The 21,374-nt window shown below is 40.7% G+C and overlaps 3 protein-coding genes across 5 annotated transcripts in view; all 3 read right to left on the bottom strand.

Moving 5' to 3' along the window:
- The window catches only part of acss1 (acyl-CoA synthetase short chain family member 1), a 30,931-nt gene extending 28,795 nt beyond the window's left edge, over window positions 1-2,136 (bottom strand). Inside the window, exon 1 of the mRNA XM_042010879.1 lies at window positions 1,553-2,136. Coding sequence (XP_041866813.1) covers window positions 1,553-1,871 — 319 coding nt within the window. The 5' untranslated portion in view covers window positions 1,872-2,136. The remainder of the gene's footprint in view (window positions 1-1,552) is intronic.
- Window positions 2,137-5,635: 3,499 nt separating this feature from the next.
- On the bottom strand, window positions 5,636-14,570 carry LOC121655944 (zinc finger protein 708-like). 2 transcript variants are annotated; one of them, XM_042010886.1, is made up of 5 exons: window positions 12,392-12,968; window positions 9,088-9,232; window positions 8,915-8,973; window positions 8,769-8,841; window positions 5,636-7,114 (listed from the first exon to the last, which is right to left on the bottom strand). In XM_042010886.1, the coding sequence occupies exons 1-5, from the start codon at window positions 12,509-12,511 to the stop codon at window positions 5,934-5,936; spliced, it is 1,578 nt and encodes a 525-aa protein (XP_041866820.1). In that variant the 5' UTR covers window positions 12,512-12,968; the 3' UTR covers window positions 5,636-5,933. The 2 variants fall into 2 exon arrangements, with proteins under 2 accessions (XP_041866820.1, XP_041866819.1); XM_042010885.1 differs by lacking the exon at window positions 12,392-12,968 and adding an exon at window positions 14,355-14,570 and having other exon boundaries at window positions 5,637-7,114.
- A 1,655-nt stretch (window positions 14,571-16,225) lies between these two features.
- vsx1 (visual system homeobox 1 homolog, chx10-like) lies at window positions 16,226-20,941 on the bottom strand. 2 transcript variants are annotated; one of them, XM_042010899.1, is made up of 6 exons: window positions 20,318-20,941; window positions 19,944-20,019; window positions 18,821-18,944; window positions 17,409-17,604; window positions 16,706-16,991; window positions 16,226-16,461 (listed from the first exon to the last, which is right to left on the bottom strand). In XM_042010899.1, the coding sequence occupies exons 1-5, from the start codon at window positions 20,739-20,741 to the stop codon at window positions 16,708-16,710; spliced, it is 1,104 nt and encodes a 367-aa protein (XP_041866833.1). In that variant the 5' UTR covers window positions 20,742-20,941; the 3' UTR covers window positions 16,226-16,461; window positions 16,706-16,707. The 2 variants fall into 2 exon arrangements, with proteins under 2 accessions (XP_041866833.1, XP_041866832.1); XM_042010898.1 differs by having other exon boundaries at window positions 16,226-16,991.
- Window positions 20,942-21,374: the final 433 nt, after the last annotated feature.

Here is a 21,374-nt window from a genome sequence, read left to right as displayed (position 1 = left end):
TAATTACTCATGTGTGTCATGATGTGACACGCCACAAACCATCATCATCCGGTCTTAGCGAGACACATGATCCTGATGGAAACTGACTTCATTTAGACTTTGATTGAACATTAATCCTAAAGTGGATTTAAGCTTGAAGATCCTGTTTGCGCGTCACACAGCAGGTTTACAAAACCATTTATGTAACAAAAAGCAAGAACAATCTGATCCTGTGTCAGATCTGATTCAAATCATCCAGCTGTGGTTATTGGATTATAATTGGATTATAATCTGAGACAGACAAACAACAGAAGAGGATAAAGACAGTGAACTCTGAGCAGACAAACATCTTCAACAGGGTGTTTATAATCTGATGTCTGGTGGAGTTTCTACACGATGAAGCAGGAGACATAATCATCATCATCAGAGGGCTTCAGAACCATGTGATGGTTCTGGTCCTGTATCTGATGCTCAGAAACTTTAAGAATCTGCCACAATTTCACTTAAACTAAGAGTAAATCAGAGTTTTCTCTCAATCATCTGTCGTTTCCTCAGAGTCACCTGATGACCCTTCAGAGGGTCACCACCCAGAGGTTGGAACCACTAAACTGAGCAGCAAATAACTAGAAAACATCTGGAAACATTAAAGAAAACAATCACAGAAAAAAAAAAAACAAAAAAAAAAACTGTTTTATACAACAGCTGAACGTTCAGTGTGTAAAACAGAGAAAAAAAAATGATGAAAATCAATCCATCAATAAGTTCAGGGCCTGCTCAGGGCCCACCCTGGTTCAGTTACCAGTCTGACCAGCCCCAAGTCTAGTGACTGTGCGGGATTTTTTTTAGAAATTAAAATTAAAATGTTTTTTTTCCACTTTTCCTGTTCCCACACTGAAAATAAATAAAAAATTTAAAAAGCAGTTTCGTAGTTTTGTTTTTACAGATCAATAATGAACAGTTGTTAATGATTATTGAATCATTTTCGTTTTGTTGACAGTTTTGTTTTTGCTGGTTGGACTTCCTCCAACATGCATCATGTCCTGCTAACAGCAAACTTTCCCACTTTCTGAACTCTCCTTTCCACTCCTGCCTTGTTTTTATTGGTGACTCTGATTCTGGTTCTCATTGATTAGTGATTAATAATCACACATGTCTTGAGAAGTGTGTGATTACAGGACAGTGTGTGTGCACGTGTTTTTAAACGCTCGTGTATTTGGTTTAAATACAGAAGAGCAGTCAGCTGATCGGGATGACGCTGTAATAACAGGATCGTTTCCACCTGATCGGATTATCGATTTGGTGCAAAAACGAACTGATGAAGTATAAAATCTATACGTGGCGGAGTTCTGAATGAAGTCCGGTTCTGTTCAGACCTTCAGTCTGGTGTTCCACCTGCAGCTTCAGACTCCAACCTGTCCAGAACCTTCAGGTTCTGCACTGATTGATCCAGGATCATGAAGTTATTGATCGGTGTGATAACTGGTTGCTGATCATCTCTGATGTTCTGCTGCAAACCTCAAGAACTTTCGGGACCTAGAGAAACCCAAACGATGGATTTTTCTGATTAACTCACCGGACACGTTTAGCTTCCCTCCCAGGAACCAGCTGATCTCCCCCCGGCTCAGTTCGCAGTCCCGGACCCGCTGGAACGGTTCCACCCAGCGGAGTCTGTCGGCAGCGGCGGATCCCCAGAACCGATCCGGGTCGGTGACAGAGAGCCGGTACAGATCCCGGTAGCAGAGCCGGGACAGCTGGGAGTGCCAGATTCCCGATGAAGGAGGGAGGGAGGACAGACACCGGCCCGGCCGGGTCCGGGTTTGCCCCGGTTCGGAGGTCCTGCAGCGGCCCAGTAGGGTCCAGAGGAGTCCGGTCCCCCTCCTCTGAGCGGCCATGTTGATCCTGAGCGGTCCGACCCAAGACTGCTCCACCTCATCTGAACCCCTTCCCCCCCCCCCCCCCCAGGTGTGTTCAGGTAGGGCTGGTTGCAGCAGGTGGGAGGAGCTAACGGTCAAGTCCAGACATTCTCACACAAACCCAGAGAAACATGTAGATACACCTGACTGTTCTATCCCATCTCACCCATGTTCAATAATTAATAATCATGAAGGATTAAAAAAATAATCACATAAAATTAATCAATCTGACTCACCAAACCAGCCCAGCTGACCCCAAACCAGAGCGGTTCCACAGAGAGGGGTCTGATAACTGAAGGTCCAGCCTCCCGCTCTACTTTTAGAACCTCGAGGAACCACCAGTAAACCTGCAGTTTGAGAGTGAAGCTCTGAAGGGCAAATCTAGAACTCTGAGATCTTTAAGATCCAGTGGAGTTTGGCCAGCAAGAGCTTCATGTGTGAGGAGAAGGATTTTAAATTCTATCCGAGTTTAACAGGGAGCCGATGAAGAGAAGCTAAAAGGAAAAGAATAATCTTTGCTGCAGATTCTCACCCTTGCTGCAGCATTTTAGAGCAGCTGGAGGCCTTTCAGAACATTTTTGGCACAGAACAATAATCAGTCGTCCAAACTGGAAATGCATGGACTAGATTTTCTACAGCAGTCTGAGGCAGGATGGAAGGTAATCATAGAAACGTGTTTTATATGTAAGTCAAAGGACAGATCCTGCTCCAAAACTCCAATTTTCTCACTGGAAGCCAAAACAATACCATCCACAGTAAATAGTTTCTGAGGTGTTTGGGACCAAAAACAAACTTATATTTAAAGATGATAAAAAGTTTCCTGCTGCTTCCCCCTGCAGGTCACCACAGGAAGTACGTGTGTGTATCTGTCTATCTATCTATCTATCTATCTATCTATCTATCTATCTGTCTATCTATCTATCTATCTATCTATCTATCTATCTATCTATCTATCTATCTATCTATCTATCTATCTATCTGTCTATCTAGGCTGTCAACTGATTCAAATTTTCAATCAGACTGATCACAACTTTCGAATTTATCATGATTAATCACGACTCTGCCCGAAATTTGCTGTTTTTACTGAATTAAATCAGCAGAACGAGCCGATGCTACAAATATTTACTGTTAACTGACCGTCTCTAGGGTAAACATCAGATGTCCAAGGGTCAGTAAATGCAGCATGTAATGTCTATATGTTGTTCTAAATCATCTCCACCATGTTCTAGATCATAATGCAGAATTCATACATCATCATCTTACCAACCGTCTCCATGGTGATCATTTCTGTTCTAAAACCAGCAGATGTGACGACTGAAGTTAAACAGCCAACATTGATGAAGAAACTCTGATAAAACTGATGATCTGGATGAAAACAGCTTTTTCCTTTTATCATTGAAGTGTGTTTGTGCAGCAGTGATAAAAGTCCTGCAGCAGCTTCACCCAAAGTAAACACCTGCTGGTAAAACACATCATTGGCTGCTTGTTTTAATAGTTTTTTTTTCACGTTTTTACATCAGATGATCACTTTTGTTGTAAAAATCAGTTCAATATTTCATAAAATCTAGACCTAAAAAACGGTCTCATCTGTGCCCCCCTTTCCTGGTCAGTGCTCCTGCCCCCCCCATCAGAACGTTTCTAGACCCGCCCCTGCATAGCTGAAGTATAAACACTGTGTACCACCAACAGCTACTGTGTTTGAGAAGGTCCTGCCAACAACAGTAAATAAATATGTCCAGGTGTGAACCATGAACAGCTAGTTTCCTCCTTCTCAGCTGATCCATAAACACACGCAACAAGAAAGAAAAGCCGATCAGCTGATCACTGACAGCCGTCATGATTCACAGAACAACATGAGAGGGAGGAAGCAGCTGCTGCACAGAGATGACCAGAGATCCTCTAGAGCAGCCATGTTGGTGCAGAACGCAGGAAAAGTTAAGAAAAAAGAAAAAAATGAACAGGAAAAGCGCAGGTGTTGCTCATCTTTTCCATCTCGCCGTCATAACAGAGAAATGATGGATGTAGGGGCTCGTCATGATGCGCATGCGTTCTAAATATTAACACAATTACATAAATTAGTTACTGCCGTTAACGTGTTATTTCTGACCGCCCATATATAATATAATATAATATAATATAATATAATATATATATATATATAATTTACACAGAAAATAGAGCAGCATCTGCAGAAAACGGCAGAGCCATCCAGTGTTGATGGTTCTGTTTGTTTCCATAAACACATGTAAACATGAAATGAGAGGAAACATAAATCTGAGCTGCTTGATGTTTCCTCGTGAGCCCTGTTTGTTCTCAGATTGAAGCCTTTAAGCTGATTAATGAGATTAGTTAGTTGTTTGTCCGACAATGATATTCATGATTTGAAATCTGCAGCTAACAACAAATATTTTGTCTCCTGGCCGGACGCAGCATCATTAATCTGCTGCCGTTATTAGCTGACATGACAACAGCTGGATTCACTGGAACTATCTAACCAGGAGGAACTGTAGAACCTGGCAGACTGCTCCTTTAACACACTAATAAACATGTTTGTGTCTCCAGCAGCAACAGATTAACAATCAGCCATCATGAAGGTGATTAAATCTATTGTGCAGAGACAAAAGTGGGATTAACTGATGTATACATCCTTTAATCTGAGTCCAGGTCTACAGTCCTGCTGGATTACACACACCAGCAGCAGTTCTTTGGGGCTTATCAGCCTTCAAACTGAACCGAGCACAGACCAAACCTGGTTCTGCTGATACCAACATACAGTGGTTTCTTCACAATCTGGTTCTTCAGCAGTCTTAAAGTCTGTTTGGTTTCAGTCCGGTTCGTCAGAGGATGGATGGATTCCTTCAAGAGATCTGGTTCCAGTGTGATTCAGACGAGATGAAACACCTGAAATCACATTCCCTCACTGATTGGTCTTCTCTACCTCCCTGAGGAGATGAAGTGATGAAGATGAAGTGATGAAGATGAAGGTGATGAAGGAAGTGAAGGTACTAAAGGTGGAGCAGGTGGTGAAGGAGAGGAAGGTGGTGGAAGAGATGGAGGTGAAGGAAGTAAAAGAGAAGGCAGTGAAGGTGGTTAATGAAATTAAGGTGATGGAGGTGAAGGAGAGGAAGGAAGTGAAGGTAAAACTTAGAACTTCCAAATAAATTATTCAAATAAATAAGCTCTCTTCCTTTTCTTCTAATGGATGTCCACCACAGCTGATGTCTTATGTTTCCTGTCATGACTACTTCTTCTACTGAACTACAACCAGCAACAGCGTAGTCCATACTGCCCCCGTCTGGTGACTCATGTGAGATTTCTTCAGCCAACCTGGTGACGTTGGTCCAAAATATATGAATTCTTGGCCTCAAGTTACTGAATCAAGGAAGGAGAAAATTCTGCATGGTTACAGCAGACATGTATCATGTATAATTCTGATTTTATTTTAATCTTAAATAAATTATAATTATGTAACTGAGCTCACAGGTTCACCAGAATTTAACTTTTTAAATACTAAAACTGATTCTTGGCTGTTAACATCATTATCTTGCTTCTTCTGTTGCCTAGCAACAAACTTTTCCTCTTCATTTAACGGCTTCTTTATTTAAATTAAATGGTTTTCTCTTTTAATCCGTAATTTAACTTCCCTTCCAATCCCAGAATTTAAACACCAGTTTTATGGAAACGTCCCTGAACATGTTTACATTTAACTAAAACAATGTTATTGTTTATTTGAACTTCAGACCATCGTAAATTTAATCCTTTAAAAAACTTTATTGTGTTTTATGGAAGGCAGCTTGCTCTGCACAGAAAAGAAACAAATGAAAACGGATTTATGAAATATGAGGATAAATATGTTATAAAAAAGCCACCTTCAGAAACGTTTGATCCCAGTTTCATGTCTTTTCTTCTGCAGAGGTTTGATGTGACAGATTATCATCAGATGATACTTCATTGTGGTGGACGCAAACATCATCCCACCATCCGGCAAACGGCTCAGACGGAATAAATCCTGAAGTCCAACACACTGTACCTCATGTGAGGTCAGAGGTCAGAGGTGACAGCAGCCACCTGCCTCTGCTGCGTCTGCTTCAGGTGAGCTTTCGTCTGCAGGTGAGCCTTGAGGAAAGTGAGCAGGCGGAAGTGTTTCCCGCAGTCATGGCAGCTGTACGGTGTCTCTCCCGTGTGGATGCTGCGGTGCCTCATGAAGCTGGTGGCCAGGTTGAAGGTCTTGGAGCACAGCGAGCAGCTGTAGGGCTTCTCTCCAGTGTGGGTGTAGCGGTGGTCCCGCAGCAGCTCCTTCAGCCGGTAGCTCTTCCCGCAGATGTCGCAGTGGAACGGCTTCTCCCCGGTGTGGCTCCTCTTGTGCGCTCGGTACTGCGACGGGTTAGGGAACTTCTTGCAGCAGACCTCGCAGCTGATGACGGCGTTGGCGGCTGGCAGCTCACCTGCGGGCAGCTCGTGAGAGTGTTTGCTGATGACGTGGTTCTTCAGGTAGCGGAAGCTCTTCCCGCAGATGGAGCAGAGCTGCCTCTCGCCGGTGTGGGTCAGCTGGTGGCTGCGCAGGTTGGCGGCCTGCGTGAAGCCCTTCCCGCAGGTGGAGCAGGGGTACGGTCGGACCTCCTGGTGCACCAGCTTGTGGCGCGTCAGGTGGCAGGCATGGTAGAAACTCTTCCCGCAGACGTCGCAGGTGAAGGTCTTGTCGAAGTGGGTCATCCTGTGGGTCTTCAGCACGCTGACGCAGGAGTAGCCTTTCCCGCAGATGTCGCAGTGGCAGCTCTTCTCGCCGGTGTGCCGCGCCTTCACGTGCAGGTTGCGGTGCGCCTTGTGGTTGAACCTCTTGGGGCAGAAATCGCAGGCGTACGGCAGCAGCCCGTGTGCGCTGATCTCGTGTTCGCGAAGCTTCAGGATTCCAGTGAACAACGCCCCGCACACCGAGCATGCTGGGTGGGACTTCTGCTGGTGGTCGGAGAGCCGCTCAGCACTGGGAAACAACATGCTGCACCGCGAGCACGGCAGTTGAGTCTCTGCTGCTGAGACGCTCTTCTTCTTCTTCCTCTGCCGGCGGCCATCTTTCCTCACCCCTCCCCCTGCAGCTGCAGCGACACCGGGTGGTGGCACAGATAGTCGTGCGTACTCATGGTCCTCCACCTGAGGGGGAGGGGAGGAAGTGGAGGAGGAACTGGACAGATCACCTGCTGCCTCAAAGTTGCTTCTGTTCTCACCTGCAACAGAATAAGAACACAGTCGAGTCTATTAATGCTGCAGAGATGGAAATACTTAGTCTGAGCGACGGTACTGATGAAGGACCGGATGGTGCCCAGACCTGAGGGGGAACAGATGAGGAAAAACTGTAAGCGTGTAGATTTGGTTCCTGTTAAAAACAAAATTCTCTTTCATTGCTGTTCAGATCAGAGAGACCAGAACGAGATGAAACCTCTGATCAGCTGCAAAGGGCAGAACCAAAATTCAGGTTTCCTAACAAAGAAAAGTCTGGATGTCAGGTTTTTATGATGTTGGATTTAAATTTTATCTGATGTTGAAAACTTATCATCAGGAACAAAACAGAAGAAAAAAAGAAGAGACAAGTGGAGGAGAAAGAAATAAAAAAAACAATCCCATAACACCTGAATTTACTTACAATAAAAAAAATTTATAAAATAAAAATAAAGACAGGAAGTACTATTTAATGTTAAATAAATTAATAACAACAAATAAAGATTAATAATAAAATAATATAGAAATAAATACAGAAATAAAAGTGAATCAAAGCCAATAAATATAATATAAAAGAAATAATGTAAAGAAATAAAATAAACAAAGACCAGACGTGGTTTGATGCAAATTTATGACATCAGGCATTAAGAACATAATTAAACAGGGGATGAAGAACAAAAAGAGAAAAAAGAGGAAGTAAAGAAGGATGGAAGAAAGGATGGACAGACAGACAGACGGACGGACGGACAGACAGACAGACAGACAGACAGACAGACAGACAGACAGACAGACAGACAGACAGACAGACAGACAGACAGACAGACAGACAGACAGACAGACAGACAGACAGATAGATAGATAGATAGATAGATAGATAGGGAATTAAATAAAAAAGCTAAATAAAGAAAAAATAAAGCTAAACAAATAAACAAATAAATAAATAAATGTTCCATTGTGGTGAATTAACGGCTCCTACGAGGAGGAAGAATAAAAAGTACATGAAAACAAAGTGGTAGTAATAGTGGAAGAAGAAGGTGTAGAGGAACAAGAAGAGCTAGTAGTAGTACAGGAAGAAGAAGAAATGTTTTAGTGACTTTGATGCAGCTGCAAACATCTGTAACTGCATCAGATTTTCCAAATGTTTGTGGATCCACATCAGCATCAGTTTCTCCTGCTGTTTATTCTGAATTCTCTCCGTAAATGAGACCTCGGACGTGTTACAGCAGGAGCATCTCAGTCCACATCAAACTGAGGCTCATCTGAACGTGGAGCCTTCAAACAGAACCAGGACAACGTGGACTCTGGTCTGATCCAGTCTGTGTGAGACCTGCCCAGCAGAGACTCACATGCACCAACATGAAATGAAAAACCAGCTCAAATCATGGTTCTGATGCTCAGATGGGTCACATGTTAACATGTCTCCATTTTTATGGACCAATTTCTGGATGAAACTACTCAGAGACGCCGTTTCTCCGCCTGATTGTCTCTTCTGTTCAGATCAGAAACTGATGCTGAAGTTAGTCTGATTTACAGACGTCAGCTGTTCAGAAACATCCAACCAGCATTCAGATCAGCTGATATGTCAGTTTCTGTACCAGCAGAGAATCAATGCTCAGATCAAATTGTTTCTTTGCCCTCTGTTTTTCTGTCAGGTGAACTCACTTTTGGCAGCGTTAGCATCATTAGCATCATTAGCATCCCTGTGCAGCAGTGATCTGGAATCAGGAGCAGCGTTCTGTAATCAGAGAACAGTCGTCAGCATTCGGGGCTGAATCAGCATCTTCACAGCGGCTGATTTGCTCACTGACCCCGTAAACCAGGATGAAGGTGTGTCCTGTGGGGGGGCGCTGCACACCTGCATCCTCACCTGAAGCACACAGAATACAAGACAGTAGAATCACGTGTTTGGGGGTCACATGACCAAACATTTCCCTATTAGAGCTGATGTGGCCATTGCCATGACAACAGAAAGAGAGCGCACCTTCTGCTGTCTGAGTTCTCGTTAACTCCTCACAGGTGTCATCAGATGGAGGCGGAGCCTGCAGGTCTTCCACAGTCTCCACAATCTTCAGGATTCTGTCCACAGCTTCCACACACAGACTGTCCACCACAGCTCCCAGCTTCTCCTGAACGAAGCAGTAAATAAGTAACATTAATTCATACAGCACTTTTCACAGAATCACACAATGCTTTACAGTCAAATAAAAAATAGAAAGTAGAAGAGACATAATAGTACTAAGAGACACATTGTTGTAGAAAAATTATCAAGAGTCTGGAATGAGTAAAAGTATATAAAGTTTATTACAGGAGAATTACTGAATATAGAATTACTTGCAAGTTGAGAGCAGTCTTCTGACCCACGAAGAGTCAGGAGAGGACTCTGCCCAATTTATCAGAGAAAAACAGTTTTATTCAGCTGGTCCCGAGCTGAAGGTCAGTCTTAAAACTGATAAAAGTCAGAGAAAGGAGACTGAATGGCGCCACCCTCCTTCCAGTTCTCAGAGGAGAAATTACGCACCCAAGGACCAAAATCAGGCTGGTATCATAAACAACTACTGCTATCTAGCAGGTGTACGTCTTGGAAAACCAGTCTTAACTTTCCCATATCCAAGGTCTGGAAGAGAGTGGTCAGTCTGACCTCACACAAGCATGCACAATAAACCTGCAGAAAAACAGTCATTTCAATATTCTGTAAAACGAGAACACACAATATGAAAATGTACCAGTGAATGGATTAACAATAATAAATGAATAAAGAAAACTGAATATACATGTGATTATTATATGAATATATATATGAGTGATTACCATATGCAGCAAAAATTCTTTCACAACATTTCTAATATTTAATCATAGAAACAAAACAATTGTAATAAAAACCCCATCTAGCTAAATGCCTGTTTCAATAAAAGTGTCTTCAAGCTGCTTTTTAAAGACTCAACAGAGTTTAAAGAGTGCAAAGATGGCGGCAGAGCTTTCCACAGTCTGGGGGTCCGTCTTGTGTGCGGGACGCCCAGTAAACACTGACCTGAAGATCTAAGGGAACAGGACGGGTTATAGACTGTCAGCAGCTCAGAGATGTAATCAGGGGCTTCACCACGTAAGGCTCTAAACGCGAGGACCAAGATTTAAAGTGAATCCTAAAATGAGCTTTGAGCCAGGGAAGTAATACTAAAACTGGTAAAACTGGCACAGCCTGGAGACTAGGGCTGCAACTAATGACTGATGACAGGGTGGCAATCGACTCATAACACGACTAGTCGACCAATCGGATTATGTATCTCATGATTATTAAATGGATCTTATTTCACTTTCAGCTTTGAAATCTTGGATGAGGTTGTTATGTAAGTCCGACGTGCCTCGTCTTTAAATGTTTGAGCATTGCAGACGTACTTCTGTGGTACGCAAGGTCCGCTTTACAAACATTACATGTATTTAATTTATTTTGTAAGTTTAACGTCAAGTTATTTCGGACTTTTGACGTCCTCTGCTGCTGTCTCACTCTGTAGTTTTTTTTTTTTTTGCCCGACAGTAGTCGACGGGTAAATTAGCTGTTGACTATTTTTATTGTCGACAACACTGACTGATCGTTGCAGCCCTACTGGAGATGCAGAAGTACCTTCTTACTAAGACATGTAAAGATGCTATTAGAGTAGTCTTAATGAGAAGAGTTAAAAGTGGGAATTATCATTTCATGTTTTGGTTTTGACATCAAGGTTCTTAACTTTCAAAAAAGCTGTTTCTAATTAACTGGTTTGTATGACCCTCCGGAGACATGGCACTGTAAAAAACCACCAAGATCACAAAGACATGACTGAACAGATGAGCCTGGGATGCCTTGGTGGTGTCTAATCACCGAGACTCTTTTCAGGGGCAATAATTAATGTGTCCAGTTCAGTTAAAGAAAATTTGTGTTTAGCAACCGTTTGATTCTAGAAAAGCAGCTAGCCAAACAAAACATCATGTAACTCAGTGTCCTTGAATGAGCATTACAGCTACCAGCTTTACCAGAATTTAATATTAATTAAACTGTCACAGCATGTGAATCAAAGCTGTTACATGCTCGACATCAGCTTACTGAACAAGAACAGCGAGATCTACATTTCACTACAGGATAAAAACACTTGCTCTTTATGTGCAATATGAATAAAGAAATTAACATTTGCCTTAGAAGTAATTATCTCTAATTCAAGAAAATGCTACATGCATTAAATTACACCAGTTTAGTGCAACATAAACAGACTGTAGCTTAAAATGTAAACAGTTAACATTAGAGCCGTATTTAATGAATGTAAAAAACATAACTTTTTATTATAAAGTATTTATTGAAAGAAAATATGCTCTCTGCAAAATCAAAACATAACACTTTTACTGTCATCCTTTTAACATGTATCTCTATAAATAAAAAAACATAAGTGCTTACAGATTTCTTCAAGCAAACATTAACAAAAACATAAACTACTTTAAAAAAGTACAAAGTTCTACAACATTCACCATTATAAAACTTTTTCTGTGCAATCAGAATAAAGGACTTTACTCACTTCCCTGTAGAAACTAAGTTATTTTGCAGAAAAAAACATTCAGATGTTAAGATTCTCATCTAAAGATTCTGATATTACTTTTTAATCTCGAGATTTTTGTGCAGGAATACCAGCTGGTCCACATGCTCAGCTTTCAGGACGCTTCTCTGTGCATTTACTACGTCTCCTGCAGAGGAGAAAACTCTGCAGAGACACTTGTGCCAGAAATACACAGGAAACCCTGCTACTCTGGACAGGTGGGTACTCATGTTCATGGTCCCTCCACCAACTGAGAGGATTTCCTGTGACAGGCAAAGGGGTCTCATCTCTAAACCTCTTAATCTCCACTGCAGCAGCATCATCTGCTGATTTTGGTTCTGTATTGTCACTGCTAAGGGCACATGTAGCCCCAAGCAAGTCTGCCAATGCACATGAAGTCCTTGGGCTCTTTTGGGGTGGCTGGAGGATAGAGACAGGCCTGTCCTTCATAGGTGGGTGATCAGCCTCTTCTTAGACATTCTCCACATATTTGTCTGTCTCGTTACCCTCTTGCTGCCGAAAAACACAAAATCCAACCAGTATTAATGTCACCAAAAGCCAAAATTTAAATCCAAGATTCATACTACTACACCCTATTATTTGTATTCAATACATGATTATCCAAGTGCAACTATAGAAACCACATGACATCATATATGTCATTTTACATATCTTCATGTTGTAACTTCAGTGTATTTTTTCTAATTTATTTACTCATTTACTTACATTCTGTTGCTTCTTCATCACAGCCACCACAGCAGTGGTCGGTCTGGAATAGATCTCACTGGTCTCTGCTTCAGACGGGATGGGCACGTCTTTGAAGCTTGGATCAACAGCTGATGCCATGTGCAGTCCCTCTCACTGACGTCTCTTTCACACATCTTGCGCTATAGCAGCCTTGATGTCCTTTACTGTTGGTGTGTCATCAAGGCTTTCTGGTGTGGCCATTACAAGCTTGGCATGAAGAGGAGCAATGATGGACGACATGCTCTCCTCTGACATCACCAGGGTGGCATCCTTCATAGGCTTGAGTGCCCTGACCACTTCCTCTGCACACGTGATGTCAGACATTTAAAGTGAGGATTTCTTTTTTACTCTTCTGGACTTCTGGTGAAAGCAGAGCTGCACAGGTGGCTGCTTGCTGTTCTAAAAATCGTTATCCTGGAGCTGTTCCATCTTCTAATAACATCTGTGATCAATCTATGAGCTGGTGCCTGGAGCAGATGCTGTTTCTGCTTTGTTATGTTTTGTTGCAATTTCTTCCTGTTAATAAAGTATTTTTTATTTAATTAATTCATTTAATGTTTTAAATTCTTTTAGAATGAGCCATTTATATCTACTTATTGTAGGTCCACATACACTGTAGCTGCCATATTTGTGCCACCATTTTTCTATGGTGTCTCTGAATGGACAAACAATTCTGTGTATGAGGTAAAAACACTCTGAACTTTAAAACATGCAAGTACTGTCTTTGATTGATAGGTGCTAGAGCACATGGAAGAGGACAACACTCAGTTTTACCTGTAGTGGATCAGCTTGCTGATGACAATATGCTTATTTCTGGAATAAGTTGGGCCACTGACGACCACCATCCATTCACAGCTATGCATGGCATTTGAAGTTATTGCTATGCCCATCTTTACCACTAGATGTCAGTAATTCCGACACACTGTACCTTTAAGTGCTAGTTGACCCAGTGCATGTTTAACAAAGCTGGGAAGCACACTGGTTGAAAATGAGACATTAATTCCACAATAGAAAAGCCAATTGACTCAAAGAGTGCTGTAGACACCAGAAGACTTCTGAATGCTTTGCTTGGGTTAAAGATCTGCAAGTTAAATGGACATTTATAATATACAGCGGGATGCTGGAGCAGATTACAGATTTCATGTCTCATGACTCTGAGATGAGGTCCAGCAGACTGATGTTACAGGATGAGGCAGGTGTGTCAGACTGAGGAATTTTTAATCCTGATTAGGGAAGTTTGTTTCCAGCAGGGAGGACTTGGTTTCTGCAGGGTTGTCTGGGAGACATTCACATGAGGCTAAAATGCTTCCAGAGAGAACAGTTCAGGAACTCCCTGAAGGTGTCCGAGAACTACACCTGCTTGGGTTCCTCTGGTTGACAACAACAGCTGGTGGTTTGTAAGGAGACCATGTCATTATTGTATTCTATGATGGACTCTGGACTAGATTTCTGCGGGTTTTGGTTTAACTTTTACAGGTTGACATACTGTTAACATGACCAACATCTTGTGAGGTTGAAAAAGCTGCAGAGCCTCTGCAAACAAGAACGAACTGCTTCAAAAAGTTTAAGAAACTTTAAAAATGAAATGCTGCTGAAACTCTGACAGTATTTCTGTATTTAAGTTTTCTTTGTAACGAAGCTAATTCACTGACTATTGCACATCGATTGAAAACTGCTGGATAATTCGGCATATTTATTTATCAGTTTAAATTATTTTACATTAACAGCCGAAAATTTCTAGACTTAAACAAACTTAGCTTAAATTAGATTTGTTTTAAAGGTTCTTGTTTTGTGTTTTTAAGTAACAGGTTTTGATGTTGTGAAGACGAAAGTGAAGCCAGGCTCACGAGCTGAACCAGAATCTATGAGGTCATCACACCGGGAGCTTCTGGAACCGGAAGAGTTCCGTTGAGCTAGCTGCTAGCTACCAGAGTTAGCTTACCTCAGCTTCAGGATTTTGTGTGTTTAAGGAGACTTTCTCAGCTGCGGTGAATATCTCCGTCACCACCGCCTTGGCCAGATTGCTCACGATAAACGTCACTTCATTTCTAAACGTGAGTAAATCCACCATGTTGAAGAATTCCACCGCTGAGCAGCGGGTTAGCTTAGCTAACAAAAGGCAGAAAGAAAGAGAAGGAAGTGACGTTGTTGTCTTATCCTGCCGCAGATGGAATTCAACACGTAGTTCCACTGATTCGTTTTTTATTTACTTAAAATACTGAGCAAAACGCTTGCATTATCACTGATGGATATTGTATATTAATTAGCTTAGGGAGAAATCTGCAGGACAATTTTTCAGTGATATAAATTACAGAAAATAATAAATTATAAAAAGGATGTACCTGGAATCAGACAGTTGGAGAAATATGACTTTATTCATTAATTGAAATAATTGAAAAACTCGAATTTAAAGTAAATCTAAAGTAAATTAAGCTTTAACAGAAAATATTCTGAGGAGACAAACTGCAGTTTAAGGGTTATAAAATGTTTGTAGAATTTATCTTAAGCACATAAACGAACGAATAAAAAGTTAGATATAGTTCTGTAGTTAGAATATTAAGTTTATATTTTTATTACTTGGAAAAGCATAAGAAGACAATTGGAAAAAAAATTAAAAAGGAGAAAAAAAAGGAAAAAAAATATTTTTAAAATCAGGAGAAGTTTAATAAAGAAAAATTATCTAATTCAAATAATGAGGATTTTATAAACGAAATAAAATGTGGGAACATCTAAAAATATTATGCATGCATAATGTTTCTTGTATACAATAGCTTCTGTTGAATTAATTAAATGTTAACATAAATTAGTTTTTATTTGTGTATTTTAATCATTAGTTTTTTGGAACATGTATGTAAATATAATTTGGTCCTGAACATTCCTGTTTTGGCTTTATTGGATTTTCCTCATAAATATGTGATTTTTTTTTGTTAGAAATTAATTTGAACTTAACATCTTTTATGTTGTTTTTAAATTTACTTTTCATTTTGCCTGGCCAAAAAAACAAATAAACAAACAAACAAAAAAAAAAAAAAAAAAAAAAAAAAAAAACATACAAACAAACAAAGTCACACTAATATTTCAAATATTTCATTGGGCCTTCTTTAGCTTTGATTCTAGCAGCTTCTCTGGGGCATCACAAGATTTATTTCCATCCTGTGTTGCTTTCATTTTTCACCGAGATCTTGTTTTGCTGATGGAGAGACTGACCACTGCACAAAGCCTTCCCCAGCATATCCCAAAGACTCTCAATGGGGTTCAGGTCTGGACTCTGTGGTGGACAATCAGTGTGTCAAAATGATGTCTCCTGTTCCCTGAACCTCTCTTTCACAGTCTGTGCCCCATGAATCCTGCATTGTCATCTTGGAATACATCTTGCCCAGGGACACCTCGACATGAACTCGACTTGGTCGAAGATCGAACCGGCAACCCTCGGGTTATAAGACGACCGCTCTACCTTGCTGAGCCACGCCGCCCAAAACATGAATATGAGTAAATATGAGACTCTGCCACATTGTTACTGATGATAAATGACAAAAGTCCAGATGTTTCCAAAAATACTTTGTTTTTAATTTCCACCCTGCAGAATCTCCTGCCATACAGACATTAAATAATAATAGTAATAAAGAGAATTTTTAAATATTACATTTGAATTACATTCATTCACAGAGCTTCAGTCACTGACTATAAAACACAGAAACAGAAGGAAGGGAAGAAACGTGGATATAAAACAAACTCTCATTACGATACAGTAATGAACGGATTTCATCATTTACATCAGTCACTTCAGAGTTTCTGAACAAACAGCCTGAGTCCTTGAGGACGATCTGATCGCCATGGTGTTTGACGTCACGGCGACATGTCTTTGCTGAGTGTTTGCTGACTCAGAGGTTTTTATTCCAGGAGTCCACAGAAGGGGCTGCATAGTTCAAAGTTTTAAAAATCTCCTTTTTATCCTCTGCTGGATCTTCGTTCCACTGCACAGTGCCTGTCTCTTTATGGCCTCCCTCCCTAGAAGCCCACTCTCTTCTGATTAGCCAGCTTCTGGACGCCTGTGAGGAGCAGCACCCACAGAGGGCCATGCTGTTGTAATGTTCTTTACATTTAAAATAAATAGTAAATAATAAATAATTCAATATTTCTAACACAGTTTTCTGGTATTTTTTATGTGTTGCATAGAAACAGATGATGGAAAAGCTGCTTGTTTATTGGCTGAGTTTCCTGGAAGAGCCAATCAAATCCCAGTGTTCCAACAGAAGAAAGCCATCATCAGTCCACCTCTCAAACTCCGCCCACCTTCAGCTGTCTGATTCACCACCATTCTGCTGCTGTGGCGAGGGGGTGGTCCTTGTGGAGGCCACGCCCTCCTGTTGCTGCTGCTGTTTGGAGGAGCTGGACAGGTCAATGGCCACCTCTTCCTCCATCTCCTCATCCTCCTGCTCCAGCAGTTCCTCCTCCGCTTCCCGGGCCTCGCCGCCTCTTCTTTGCTCTGAAGTGTCACAGAACGAGTCTGAGCGGGTGGAGTCCGAAACCGGAGGACTGGAGCACTTCTTCGCCATTTCCAAAGACTTCTTGTGCATCCCTGTGGGGGCGGAACCAGATCAGACTCAGTCTAGCCTTTGAGTCATGCTGCTCATCATGTTTACATGTTTGTTCTGTGTGATGATGAGTTCTGGCAGCTACATGTGGGTGAACCTGCGGTTCTGAGTTCTGGTGTCAGATGTTCCTGAACCAGATGTGAGATCAGGTCTCACATCTGCAGGACCACTGAGTCCCGAGTCAAAAGCTTGAACTGATTATTTCTGAGAATAAATCAGCGATATGATTTGATGGAAACAGCACAGCTGACTGTTGCCATGGAAACAGTGATGTCACATTCAGTCTACAGAAATTGATCAGACTGATTGATCCATAAATCTGATCAGATATTAGTTCTGTTCTCATAGACAGTGTGTGAGTGTGTATTGATGCTGGTGTGGTGCGTGTGCGTGGCACTGACGTGCATGCGGCTCACCGAGCAGCCAGGGGGCGCAGGATCCCATCATGCCATTCTTGGCGGAGTTGAGGATGGACTCTGGCAGCGGGATGGAGTGTCGCACCATCGCCCCGTACAGACCGTACTCCGCCATTACGCTGCTGCGACCCCAGCACTTCTCACGCTTACGCCACTTCGCACGCCGGTTCTGGAACCACACCTGGAACCGAGAAGCAGAACCCGGTGTAAAAAGACCTCAACCCGGTCATAAAAATAAATTCATAAACAGTTAAACTGATGAATAAAAAACACTGGGAAAAATATCAAAAGAAAACATTTATAGAAATAAATGAAGTAAGAAATAAAGTAAATAAAGTTACATACAAAACCTACGACCAATGGGAAAAAAAGAATAAAAAATCTATCTGAAAAAATGCTAATAAAAAACTTAATTTAAAAAACAAAAAAGATAAACAAGCCAAATGGAAAAACATGTCAGCATACCCCCCGCCCCCCCAGAATAAAATCAAAATAATACCTGAAAATAAATAAATAAATAAGTCAACATTAATGTTGTTTTTATATTCCTAATGTGTGTTTTTTATTTTATCCTGATGTTGAATAAAACTATGGTTTTATTCTTTTTTTTTCTTTTTCTTTTTTAACATTTTAGTAATTCTGTGTTTGTGTGTTCATAGCGTGTTTATAGAGTGTTTTATTAGTTACCAGGTAGGGTTAGGCCTTGTAAGATCGGGCCAGGGACTATGGGTGAAAATGAGCCTTTTGGGTAACCTTGGCCTATTTACACAGATTTTTATCTTTGTTTTTTAATATGTGCTGTCCCTGTTAAATAAATAAAAAATGAAAAATAAATAAATAAAAAAACAAACAAACAAACAAACTAGAAAGTCACTGATGACTGTTGTTGCAAATTTGCAAGACTGGCCTTTTTTTTAAATTAATTTCTTTTTATCTGACCAGTAAAATATTTTACTCTTGTCTTTTTCGTATATTTACATTTTTATTATTGATCATTTTTATCAATTGTTATTAATTCAGGTATTTTATTCTCAGTCTTTTTGTATTTATTTTAATTTTATATAATTGTAAATAAATGTAGGGGTTTACGGGTTAAATATTCTGCAATGTTTTACTGTCTAACTCTTTTACGATTACTGGGTGTTTTAGGAACGTTACAGCTGGGAAATGTGGTGAAGAAAAAATTACTGTGAAGTTTGCAGCTAAAATTCTTTCCTGTTGAAATTTCTGATTGACAGCCTGATTGATGATGTTCAAGGTGCTTTATTTCTCATTCTTAACATCAGATATGTAAGAATGAAAACTGTCCGTCAAGGCCCGGAGAACATGGAAAAATGAAAGTATAAAAAGACAAGATAACCTAACTAATAACCTGACTGATGAGCTGTCTGTCTCACCTGGATTCTGTCCTCGGGCAGCTCCGTCTTCATGGCGAGCATCTCCCGGGCGTACACGTCGGGGTAATGAGCCTCCTGAAAAGCTTTCTCCAGCTCCTCCAGCTGATGGGAGGTGAACACCGTCCTGCAGGAGAGACCACAGACATGAACTCCGACTCACCTGGACGTCTGTCTGACAGAACATCTGCAACAGCTGAGCAAGACACTGACTGATTTTACCATGACAACAAGAGGGCTTAAAGTCAAAGATGGCAGCTTAAAAATGGTTTGTTTTTACTTTAAAATCCAATTTATTCTAATTTTAATATTTTTTTTTCTCTTTCAGTCATGTTTTATATTTCCTTTACTTAATCAAAAATGTTTTTTAATTTAGTTTCTGTTGTTGCTTTATCAATTTTCTTTCCTTTAATTATTTTGTCTTTTTAAATAACATCTAATATTATACTAATTTTCTTTTCAGTATGACCCATTAATTAAAGTTCAAATAATTTATTAAAATAATTTAACTAAGGAACCACATTTTCTCTCACCTGAAAATATAAAACTGCAAAAAATAACTGCTTAATTATCAAGTTATTTGTTGCAGCTCCTTTTCCCCAATAAAACAAAATACCCTTTCACTTTGTCTAACATTAAATTATTTTCTAAGACTTTTTAATGATTTATTATTTATTAATATATCATTTTCAGAAATTACCAATATGAAAGAAAGAATTAACTCGACTACAAATTTAGGCCTAAAAATGTTAAAGAAATAAAGTAAAATTAATTTTTTATTTACAGTTCATTTCTGTCAAATTAATAAATGAAAGAAAACGAAAGCAATAAATATATAAATCTCACTCATTTGTTTCAGATTCCCCAGAAAACAGAAAATTAGTTTGTTTTCCATTTATGTAAAAAAAAATTGTTTTAGATGGAAGAGTTTTTATTCAAGATTGGAATATTAACTTATTGAGATTCATTAAAACTGTTTTCACAAAATCTGAGATATTAAAAAACATTTAAAAATTACAGGCTACGTATATATATATATCTATATATATATATATAGATATATATATATATATAAAATCCAGCGTCTTTAAATGTCTTCTCCTCAGATCATCGGACTCTTCCTCACCTGTGCCTCCTCTTCTTCCTCTTCTGTGAGTTTCCGGAACTTTTGGGGTCGTTTCTGTCCGACAGACACTCTTCATCTGCGGGTCAAACAGAACCAGAACTTTACCTTCACATCCGGATCACGAAGGAACAGAAACAAGATTTCCCGTTTAGGTCAGACTAAAGATTAGCGGGCCGAACCGAACCGATCCGGCCTAAAATAATTTTAATTATATAATTAAAAATGATAAAATAGGATTCAAATGAAAATATTTTATCAGAACATTCAGTCTAAGTAAAGGTGCAAAAAGCCGGACCAACAGAAGAATTTCTGAACCGAAGAAGGCGGTCTAGTCTCAGATTATAAACGGGCTGTTAACCCGAACCGGGTCATACCGGAGTAAGTGTCTCTCTGGACCTCCAGGTTCTGCAGGTAGTGGCTGTCTGCCCGGGCCTGCAGCAGCGGCAGGTGTCCCGGTAGGAAGCAGGGCGCTCCGGCGGGCTGCTGGGCCGCCAGGCTGCACAGGAACCCGAGGCCGAGAGGCAGCGAACCACCCGGGAAGGAGAACCCGCCGAGCCCGCCGGCCACCCCCTGAGGCTCCGATCCAGGCCCAGAACCCGCCGCAGAAACGCCCGAACCGGGGGGCCCGCCGGGCTGCGGCCGTACCTGCAGGTCGGACTCCAGACCCAGCAGGTCGGTGATGGCGAAGCCTTTGGAGCGAAACCCGGAGCCGTGCAGCCGGGATTTATCGATACCGAACCCTGGAGAGAGCATCTTCACTTTGGGTTTGTCTTCGCTAAGTTCTTCCCGACCGGTCATAGTTTCCTGAGGAAGAGGAAGGTGACGAAGGTCCGAGAGCGGGACCGTTCGGGCCGCGGGCGAATTTATCTGGCCCCGGGCCCCCAGGGATCACAGAGACAGCCAATCAGAACCGAGAGCTGGGGAGCGGGAGGAAAGTCTCCCGCTTTTCTCTCAATCCCAGAGGATTAATTGCCACCAATTTCCCTCCAATCCGATCAGGATTTTCTGTGGACAGAAGAGAAAAGAGGAGAAAGAGGAAAATGAGGAGAAGGAGGGTTTAATGTTGTTTATGCTTGATCAGAGCAGCTTCACGTCTTTATTAGCAAGAAAAAACGTTTTAATTCATCCAACAGAGAAAAATCCAATTATTATTATTATTATTATTATTATTATTGTTATTATTATTATTATTATTATTATTATTATTATTATTATTATAAAAATTGTTTTCAGCTTTAAATTAAACTTATAATTTATAAGTTTTATAAAACATAAACTTATTAAATTCAGGAAACAAAACAGAAACATTTACAAATGTGACCGAAGTTAATCAGATAAATTTATATTCAAGTAGGCTATAAATAATAAAGGCAAAATAAAAACGGACTGAATAAACAAACAGTGATTGTTCCGAATAAAAAGAAAAAAAAT

The sequence above is a fragment of the Melanotaenia boesemani genome, chromosome 16, assembly GCF_017639745.1.
Source record: "Melanotaenia boesemani isolate fMelBoe1 chromosome 16, fMelBoe1.pri, whole genome shotgun sequence".
In the NCBI taxonomy this organism is placed as follows: domain Eukaryota; kingdom Metazoa; phylum Chordata; class Actinopteri; order Atheriniformes; family Melanotaeniidae; genus Melanotaenia; species Melanotaenia boesemani.
The sequence above is the reverse complement of the archived record's forward strand: the minus strand, read 5'-3'. Positions and strand labels throughout refer to the sequence as shown.